The 10,577-nt window shown below is 50.9% G+C and overlaps 1 protein-coding gene across 1 annotated transcript in view; it reads left to right on the forward strand.

Moving 5' to 3' along the window:
• LOC107124084 (sodium/calcium exchanger 2-like) overlaps nucleotides 1-7,723 on the forward strand; it is a gene marked incomplete at its 5' end in the record, with an annotated part of 17,900 nt that extends 10,177 nt beyond the window's left edge. The window contains 2 exons of the mRNA XM_015427473.1: nucleotides 4,200-4,475; nucleotides 7,347-7,723. Of these exons, the coding sequence (XP_015282959.1) occupies nucleotides 4,200-4,475; nucleotides 7,347-7,723 (653 nt within the window). The remainder of the gene's footprint in view (nucleotides 1-4,199; nucleotides 4,476-7,346) is intronic.
• Nucleotides 7,724-10,577: the final 2,854 nt, after the last annotated feature.

Raw genomic sequence — 10,577 nt, forward strand, 5'->3', positions numbered from 1 at the left:
AGACAGGAGGGGATGGGAAAGACCTCCGCCTGAGACCTTGGATAGCCACGAAGTGGGGCTGTGGCTCAGTGGTAGAGCGTCTGCTTGGCAGGCAGAAGGCCCCAGGTTCAATCCCCGGCATCTCCAGTTAAAGTGACCAGGCAGGAGGTGATGGGAAAGACCTCAGCCTGAGACCCTGGAGAGCCATGAAGAGGGGCTGTAGCTGAGTGGTAGAGCATCTGCTTGGCATGCAGAAGGCCCCAGGTTCAATCCGCGGCATCTCCAGTTAAAAGGACCAGGCAGGAGGGGATGGGAAAGACCTCCGCCTGAGACCCTGGAGAGCCACTTGCTGTCTGAGTAGACAGTACCGACCTTGATGGGCTGAGGGTCTGATTCAGAGCACACCCTTGACCAGATTTTACAGCACCCTGCAATTCTTTGCCACCCACCCCCCCTCCGTTTATCTCCCCCCACCCCAGGCATCTAAGTAGGGTTGCCAGCACTGGGTTGGGAGATACTGGGAGATTGGGTGGGGAGAACCGGGAGAGGGCGGGTCTTGGGGAGGGGAGGGGCCTCCGCAGGGTATAAGGCCATAGAGTCCACCTTCCAAAGCAGCCATTTTCTCCAGGGGAACCGATCTCTGTAATCCCAGGGGATCTCTAGCCACCCCCTGGAGGTTCCAGCCACAAATGGACCCCAGTGACTCAACCAAGGTTGTCCCCCGCCCATGTTCACTGTGCAAAAACGATTCTTGTCCAATGACAGTCCACAACTTTGCTTCTTCTTCTTTCGTGTCTTTATTTGAGGTCATGCAGTGCTGCTGCTGCTGCTTCTAACAATTGCCATGTGGCTACAGGTTTCCCCGGTGAGCCATCTGTTTCCCTCAATGCTTTGTCAGGTGTCATTCTGCAACTGTTTATTTTTCAGCAGCCGTATTCTCCTTTCTTTCTCTGCATTGCTGAATGTCAATGGCTCACTCCGCTGCATGGCGTAAAATAAACAAAAAGAAGCAGCAACAAATTCGTGGACTGTAATTGGACTAGAATCGTTTTTTGCTCAGTGAACAGGGGTGGGGTACCAGCTGGAGGTTGGCAACTCTAGCTCGGAGACAGTGTCTTTTCTAGTTCTGTGGTCGGCGGATAACGTTATTCATGGCTATTTTGGGGCAGGAACGCACAGGAACGGAGTTCCGGCTGGCTCCTGAGTTGGCCACGCCCAGCAGGAACTCATTCGCATAATAGGCCACACCCAACAGCAGGAACTCATTAGGATTGGCTACTTAGAGGTGTGTGGCCTAACATGCAAAGGAGTTCCTGCAACAAAAAAAGCCCTGGGTTTTGACAACAAACAAGGTAAACAGAATAAGAAGCAAAAGGTGGGTGTGGCTGGATAACCACACTTCTGGTGACAGGGGTGTGTGGCCTCATATGCTAATGAGCTGTGCTGTCAGGGGTGTGGCCTAATTTCTGCTGTTTCTGCTGTTGGGTGTGACCAATTATGCTAATGAGTTCCTGCTGGGGGTTTTCTACAACCCCCCCCCCTGACGTTATTGCTTCAGCACGGCCAACATGAATAAATCCTTAATATGTTCTGCCAAAAGCTGTACATACATTCGATACACACATTACATTAACAGTTCTCCCAGATTTTCACCATATACTTGAGGATTTTGCAACTATATTACTTATTTTCTGAAATCCTCAGCCGTAATGAATTGAACATAGTATATATGGGGTATCTTTACAATCCAGTATTCTAATACACTGTGGTTATTCACTATTAAATTGTTCACAATCTTCTTGAGAGTGAATTCTCACTAATAATAAATTCTGAGAAGAAATTCATCACAAAAAGGACGATACAATCATATTAATGCCCAGTTACGATCTCAACACAAACTATCACATCACATCACATCACATCAAGAAATAGTACAAATTAACATCACCCTCTCAATCAATGCTCCCTGTAAGCTGTGGAGTCTTGTGAGCAACAATTCGACTTTGTGAGCTCCTGGCATTAAAGTTGTGAGCGAGCGATTTGGCTGCTGCATCAATCAGTTTGCTCCGGAGCCCTCCTTCCTCAGCGAAGACAAAAATGTGCAAGCCAGAGGCTAAAAAACGGTGAGTTAGCTCATACTATAATGGCAGAAAGTGAAGAGGAGCTAAAGAGCCTTTTGCTGAGGGTGAAAGGGGAGAGCGCAAAAGTTGGCTTGAAACTCAACATCAAAAAAACGAAGATCGTAGCATCCAGCCCCATCGCTCCTTGGCAAATAGAAGAGGAAGTTGTGGAAGCAGTGACAGAATTCACGTTCCTGGGATCCAAGATCACTGCAGACGGTGACTGCAGCCATGAAATTACAAGACGCCTGCTCCTTGGGAGGAAAGCGATGGCAAACCGTGACAGCATAATAAAAAGTAGAGACATCACCCTGCCAACAAAAATCCGTATAGTCAAAGCAATGGTATTCCCAGTAGTACTGTATCGCTGCGAGAGTTGGACTATAAGGACGGCCGAGCGCCGAAGAATAGATTCTTTGGAACTATGGTGCTGGAGAAGACTCTTGAGAGTCCCTTGGACTGCAAGGAGATCAAATCAGTCAATCCTAAAGGAAATCAACCCTGACTGTTCCCTGGAAGGCCAGAGACCAAAGCTCAAATACTTTTCAGTCATCTTAACTGGATCTTGGTAACGAACGCCACACACTCTGCCGCTTGCACTGCGACCCATCTATCCTTATCTGCCAGTAAGACAACTCATTTATTTTGCTCTGACCTGCCTGGCAGACGTTGTAAAATATTTCTCAGCTGCTTCTCCCGAACAGTTACAAATCTCGGGCACCGAAACGTAACACGAGCCAGCTCTTCAATGGATTTGTGGTCACAGGAGCGCACTCGATCATTGAACGGGGTCTTTTTGTAGTGGCCCTTCGTGACGGATGATTGTAAAATATCCACATCCAAGCCCTAGTAAAGGCCTTTCCATATCCTATGACCATTCCGTGGTCAAGAACAGGGTTATTTCCCCTCCCAAGTTATGGATGCGCGGGGGTCCCAACTGTGGTTGGGAAATTCCTGGAGATGGGGGGGTGCAGCCCAGGAAGGGGAAAGTTCGGGGAGGGGAGGCTGCCTCCAAAGCAGCCGTTTTCTCCAGGGGAGCTGATTTATGTCGTCTGGAGACTAGCTGTAATCAGTGTTTCCTCTAAGCTGAGTTAGTGTGAGCCAGCTCACAGTTTTATAGCCTCCAGCTCACACATTTTTCTCTTAGTTCAGGAAGGAGGGCTCCAGAGCAAACTAATTTATGCAGTAGCCAAACTACAGGCTCACAACCTTAATGCCAGTAGCTCACAAAGTAGAATTTCTGCTCACAAGACTCCACAGAGCAGTGGTGGTGAACCTATGGCACGGGTGCCAGAGGTTGCACTCAGAGCTCTCTCTGTGGGCATGCGTGCCATCACCCCAGCCAGGCCCAGACCATCATTAAAGTGTCAAATTCTCTGCCAAATAATTTTAAGGAAATGAAAGCATTTGGGATTGCTTTCCTTACTTTGTTTGGATCATCTTAAGTTAATGTATGAGTGGTTTTTTTCTAAAGTACAACCTCAGTATTTAGGTTAAATTGCCATGTTGGCACTTTGCGATAAACAAGTGGGTTTTGGGTCGCAGTTTGGGCAGTCGGTCTCTAAAAGGTTCACCATCCCTGCCTTAGAGGGAGCGTTGGTTGTAATACTACATTCTGGCAGCAGGGGGTTGGAGGTTCCGTTCCTGGATGTCCTGACACATCTGACATCATCACGCTAGGCTTGTCATGGGGGGGCGCGCTAGCATTTGGTCAAAAACTCTACGGTATCATAGAGTTTTGGGCCAGATGCTAGAGCGTCCCCCTGGCGACGTGCCCTGCGTGATCACGCCGGACGCCGGGGAGCTCTTTGGGGGGTGGGTCTGCCTCCGCTGGCAGCTGGCCGGCGGGTGGATCGGAGGGCTGGAAATCGGGGCGAAACCCTGACCCTCCATTTGGAGGATGAACCCTATGATACTAGGAGATCCTCCAGGCCCCTCATCGAAGATGGCCGCTTTCCACACCCCTTGCGGACAGAGAATTCCCCGCATTGGTGATTCCCCACGGGAAGGATCCCCCTCTGCAGCCTGCCCCAGCCCCACTGCCGACTGCTTTTCCGCAGTGAAGGACTCTGAAAATCAGTTTCCTCCCCCCCACCCCAGGCGACGAGGAAGACGAGGAGGACGGGCATGAGGAGCGGCTCCCTTCCTGCTTCGACTACGTCATGCACTTCCTGACCGTCTTCTGGAAAGTCCTCTTCGCCTGCGTGCCCCCCACCGAGTACTGGAACGGCTGGGCCTGCTTCTGCGTCAGCATCATGGTGATCGGCCTCCTGACGGCTCTCATCGGCGACCTGGCCTCCCACTTCGGCTGCACCATCGGCCTCAAGGACTCGGTCAACGCCGTCGTGTTCGTGGCCCTGGGCACCTCCATCCCAGGTAGGGTGAGAACTGGGTTGCTGGATCGGTCCGAGGGCCTGGCGCTCTCTTCCCAGGAAGCAGGACTTTGAAGGGAATAGCCGTTTCCCCCTTTCTGTCCCTAGGAGCCAGTGAGCTGAGATAGACTGCCTCACTACATGTAGGCCCCGCAGAGCTATCACTGCCTGATACCCGCTGACAGAGGCTGAGATAGACTGCCTCACTACATGGAGACAAACAAGAAACCACTGTGATAAAATGACAATGACACATTTAATAAATTCTGTAGACATTTTGCAGTATAGTAAAAAATTCAAAACAGAGTCCAACATATTCATTTTCTCTTTTCTCGATGAGTTCACCGGTTTTTACACTCATTTCAGCTATCTTCCTCATGAGTAATCTTATAAAGTTGGAAGGTGTTTTCTTCTTAGTAAAATATCCTGTAACAAGCATAGTTTTGAGGAGTGAAAACAAACATGAAGCTGAATGTAATGATTTTGTTATCACTTTTAACTAGAATAATTTTAAACTTACTTTCAGTTCCATTGCATAGTACTTGAATAGGAGCAAGCCAATTACTTAATTTCTATTCGTAGCAGCCAGTCCAAAAATTTTATGTGGCAACAGGCCTACTTTAAATTGGCTGGCATTTGCTCTCCATTTCACATTGCTGGCTGATAGCTCTCTATTAGTGAGGCCCCGCAGAACTATCACTGCCTGATACCCACTGATAGAGGCTGAGATAGACTTCTTTACAACATGGAGGTTCCACACAGCTATCACTAATACCCACTGATAGAGGCTGAGATAGACTTCTTTACAACATGGAGGTTCCACACAGCTATCACTAATACCCACTGATAGAGGCTGAGATAGACTTCTTTACAACATGGAGGTTCCACACAGCTATCACTAATACCCACTGATAGAGGCTGAGATAGACTTCTTTACAACATGGAGGTTCCACACAGCTATCACTAATACCCACTGATAGAGGCTGAGATAGACTGCCTCACTACATGGAGGCTCCGCAGAGCTATCACTGCTTGATACCCGCTGATAGAGGCTGAGATAGACTGTGTCAGTGATAGAGTACTCTCTGTGTCAGTGTGAGAAGAAAAATGGTAGGCAGGTGATTTATATCTACTCAGGAAGGTGGGGTAGGGCTGAGTCATTATCTTGTCGGAGTTCCCCAGGCTGTGACATGCTAATGGAGGAGCTTTCCTGAGGAGGTTCTTTTGCATACGGATTGGCTGTTGAAATTCTAATCTTATCTGTAGTGCTGTTGTAAGATGTACATTTTTTGAGCTAACTGGCACAGAGAGTTCTCCATCTTTCTGTGTTATACCTCTGAGGATGCCAGTCGCAGCTGCTGGCAAAATGTCAGGTCCCACAATGTCAAGGCCACGGCCACACAACCTGGAAAATCTACAACAACTAATGAACTTCGGCCCCGAAATCCTTCGACAACATATTCAAACAGCACCTTGTCAGTTTCACAATCACTAGTCCCAGGGGACTCTAGTAATTTACCTGTATCTAATACAGTCTTTTTCAAGGACAGTGATATACATACAAGACATAAGGTGCAATAAATTCTCTTTGTGGGTATAAAACTCTTAAAACAGCAGCCTTTTTCTAGGGTCCCATTGGAAGCCTTGCAGCAAACATCATAACTTGTCTAGGAGAACATACCTCTAAAGTTCTATCAGGCAGCACAAAATAGATCTACCTTAAGCATACATCTATTATAAAAGGTAAAGGTAAAGGTTCCCTTGCTCGAAAGCCAGTCGAATCCGACTCTAGGGTTGCGGTGCTCATCTCCGTTTCAAAGCCTAAAAGCCAGCGCTGTCCGAAGACGTTTCCGTGGTCATGTGGCCGGCATGACTAAACACCAAGGCGCACGGAACGCTGTTACCTTCCCACCGAAGTGGTACCTATTTATCTACTTGCAATTTCTTGCTTTCGAACTGCTAGGTTGGCAGGAGCATGTCACAGCTCACTCCGTCATGTGGCAACTCGGGTCTCGAACTGCTGAACTACCGACCTTCCACAGCCTGCATCTATTATACACAGTGTCATACTTTCCCATACCCACCTGGAGGTTGTCAGCCTGACCTGGGATGGAAACCTCGTGACTCAATGTAGAATACTGGCTAGCGTGTCAAACTAGGATTTGGGAGGCCCAGGTTCGAATCCCTGCTCCACTTGCCATGGAAGCTTGCTGACTGACCTTGGGCCAGTCACCCTTTCTGTCAGCCTAACCTCCCTCACAGGGTCGTTGTGCTTCCCTGCATTCTATGGAAGACGAGTAGGATAAAAACATACGAGAGAGAGGTGGGAGAAATCTAGTCTTGCCCTCTGGAAAAGCAGAAAACCAGTCTTTGTTCTCATCAGTGTGATGGCCAGCTAAGGTCGCCAACTTTGGGTAGGGAGATTCCTGGAGATTTGGGGGCGGGGTTTGGGAAGGGGGAGGGACCCCATCAGGGTACAGTGTCATTACAGTCTGCCCTCCAAAGCAGCCCTTTTCTCCAGGGGAAACTGATCTCGGTTCTCCGGAGATCAATTGTAATAGCAGGCAGGGCCGGCTCACTCACTAGGTGAACTAGGCGATTGCCTAGAGCGGGCCGGCCCTTAGGGGTGCCAAGCTGCACCCGGCCCCGTACTCTGGGAGTTTCTTGATTATTTGTGTTTTTCATTCTTCCTAAAATACATTTATTTTTGAAAATTGGTGGGCACATGGGGGGGGGGGCGCCAGAAGGGATCCTCGCCAGGGGTGCAAAATAAGCTGAGGCCGGCCCTGGTAGCAGGAGATCTCCAAGTCCCACCTGGAGGGCTGGCGACCCTGTTCACGGCCTCCTTCTGACCCGGCTCTTCTCTTCCCTGCAGACACCTTCGCCAGCAAAGTGGCGGCCCTCCAGGACCAGTGCGCCGACGCCTCCATCGGCAACGTGACGGGCAGCAACGCAGTCAACGTCTTCCTGGGCCTGGGCGTGGCGTGGTCGGTGGCCGCCATCTATTGGGCCTTCCAGGGCAAAGACTTCGAGGTAGCGGCGGGGACCATGGCCTTCCCCGTCACCCTCTTCACCATCTTTGCCTTCATCTGCATCAGCGTCCTCATGTACCGGCGCCGTCCGCACATAGGGGGCGAGCTGGGGGGGCCCCGAACCGCCAAAATCCTGACCGTGACCCTCTTCGTGGGCCTGTGGTTCATCTACATCCTCTTTGCCGGCCTGGAGGCCTACTGCCACATCAAGAGCTTCTGAAGACTCGTGGCCGGAGGGCGAAGAGATGGGACGGGAGTGGGCGAAGAGGGAGGCCAGAGGGTAACCCAGTCTGCAAGAGGGTACCTCTGCACACAGACTTCTCCCCCCCACCAAGCATCTGTTTGTACCACAGATCTTCTCTCTCCTTGCTGCCAGGCCCAGGGGGGGCGCATATTTTTCTAACTCGCAGCTGTAGCAAGGAGAACCCCTTTCCCTTCCCCCTTCTGCGGCAAACATTCCAACGTTTTTTGTGTGCGTATGTGCATGGGGGGGTCTTCCCGCTGCCCCACAGACCTGGGGGATTTGGCGGGGAAACCAACAGGAACCGGAAGTCAAACAGGGGTCGCTTGGGATGTCCTCTTGGCCTCCTACCTGGGCCAAAGGACCCAGCGGGAGTCTTTACTAAAAAGCCATCCAGTGGTTCTCTCCATCTCTGCCCCAGCGAGAACCCCAGAATTTGGAAGAACTAGGCCTCTTGTTCCATCGGAGGGGGGGTCTTGTGAGAAGTGTTGTCTCCCCCCACACCCCTCGCTCTGTTTGTAATGGGGGGGCACGTGGAGTGGGAAGGGGAGATACTAGAGAGGGACAATAGCTGGAACGCGATGGAGTTTTGATGTTTATTCTCTCTTATCTCTCTCTTGCTTTTTCCCCCGTTTGACGTTATCGATAGTTGTCTCGTGGTTTTCAAAACGTCTCGCTAGGCCGCGGTGGGGTTGTCCAGGCCATTTGGCCCGGACTGGGTGCAGCCAAAAACGAGGGGACATTTGGCTTCAAGTTCAGCTCCCACCTCCTCCCCTTTGTGATTCCCCCCCCCGGAGGGCGAACACTGGCGGGTTTCACACGAACCGTTAAGTTCAGGTTAAGCCGCCCTTAATGTGCTTTTTAAATGTCCGCTTCACTGTCCCTGGCAAGAGGGGTTTAAGGAAAGAAGTACATACCCCTCCTGTAAAGGAATATTCTTTCTCCTGATCTTTCTGTGAAGGGACCATCGATCGGGAGAGTAGATCACCTTCTACGCGCCCTCCCTAGGAGAACTCTATCAAACTTCTTCCTCTCGGTAAAGAATTGCGGGACATCCGCTCTGTGACCTAGTTCATGTCACCCACAGCGGAAATTAACAAGCGACCCCGACATGAAGCCCTGACCTGGATAACCCAGGCTATCCCGATCTCATCCGATCTCAGAAGCAAAGCAGGGTCGGCCTGGCTTAGTATTTGGATGGGAGACCACCAAGGAAGTCCAGGTTTTTTTTGTAGAGGTAGGCAATGGCACACCGCCTCTGTTTATTTCTTCCCTGACGTGGATGGCCCAGGCTAGACTGATCTCGTCAGATTTATTTATTTATTTATTCGAGTATTTCTACCCCGCCCTACCCCGCGAACGGGCTCAGAAGCTAAGCATGGTTGGCCCAGGCCCATCGCCAAGATTTTGTGGCTTTGGGGGCAATTATGTTTCTGGTGGGGCTGAAGTTCTCGGTGCAGAAAGAAAAGCCGTTTAGCCAATCGAAAGCTGTTGCCAGGAGAGATCTCTAAATTGCGAGCAGTCCACCGCTTCGGAGGACAGTTCTCAGCTGCTGCAAGTTAATCGCTTCCGCCAGCCTAAGCGACAATTCTGAGAACAAGCCGGCAGGTGGGGGTGATGACTTTTATAGTCAAGAAAGCTAGCACTTAGGCAGAAGAACTCCCTTAAAGGAGACCAGTTTCTTGACGCAGAGTTAGAAGGGATCCTAGAGGTCACCTACTCCAACCCCCTTTCTCAGTGTGGGAATTAGTCAGCTACAGCGCCCCACTCTGCTTAAAGGAGTAAAAGGTAAAGGTTCCCTTGCTCTTAAGCTAGTCTAGGGTTGCGGTGCTATTCTAAAATGACTGGGGGGAAAGCATTTACTGGAGAAATTCTTGGGCTGTGCCTTTAAGAAATGGGGGCAGAGCCCCCCCCCCAAACCCCACCATAGCTACGGGCCTGGGTTGGCCATGGTTAGTATTTGGATGGGAGACCACCAGGCAAGTCCAAATTTGCTATGCAGAAGCAGGCCATGGCAAACCGCCTCTGAATGTCTCTTGCCTTGACCTGGATGGCCCAGCCTAGCCTGATCTCGTCAGATCTCGGAAGCTAAGCAGGGTCGGCCCTGGTCAGTATTTGGATGGGAGACCGCCAAGGAAGCCCAGGGTTGCTATGCAGAAGCAGGCAATGGCGAACCACCCCTGAATGTCTCTTACCTTGAAAACCTTACGAGGTTGCTGCGACTTGATAGTGCTTTCCACCCCCCGCTATGCAGTATGAATGTAGATGTTGCGTGTGTGGGATGGATCCCCTAGGGCATCCCTTCGTCACAGCCATACCTCCCCCGGGAGTCCCGACGGTGGGAAATCCTTTGAGATCCACCCGTCCCCAGCGATCCCATCATTCAAACCCTCTCAGCACAGCGAGGGATCCAGATCACATGGAAGGTGGGACTCCAAGGCCTCGGAAAGATAGGAAACAGACTTACCGTGTCGCTGAGAGAGAGGATCCCTCTCCAGTCGGAACGTTGACCTCTTCTCTCGTACATCTACGAATGGCGAGACGATCCAGGCCCCGTCGGGAGCAAACGCTGCCGCCCTTTGGGTCGTGGGAACGAAGATGCAGACCATTGGTTGTAGATCTTCACAAGCCTTGGAGTTTCTCTTTTTGGAGCACAAATTACAGTAGGGTCCTTGAGCTGGAAGCCTCCTTCGAGGCCCCTCGGTCCAATCGCCCCCGCTCAGGGAATTCAGAGCTTCAACATTCCTGACAAAGGGACGTCCAGAGAGGGTTGCCGGCTCCGGGTTGGGAAGCACCTGGAGATTTGGGGGAGGGGGAGGGACCTCTGTGAGCC

The sequence above is a fragment of the Gekko japonicus genome, unplaced genomic scaffold, assembly GCF_001447785.1.
Source record: "Gekko japonicus isolate JY-2015 unplaced genomic scaffold, Gekko_japonicus_V1.1 scaffold3440, whole genome shotgun sequence".
Taxonomy (NCBI): domain Eukaryota; kingdom Metazoa; phylum Chordata; class Lepidosauria; order Squamata; family Gekkonidae; genus Gekko; species Gekko japonicus.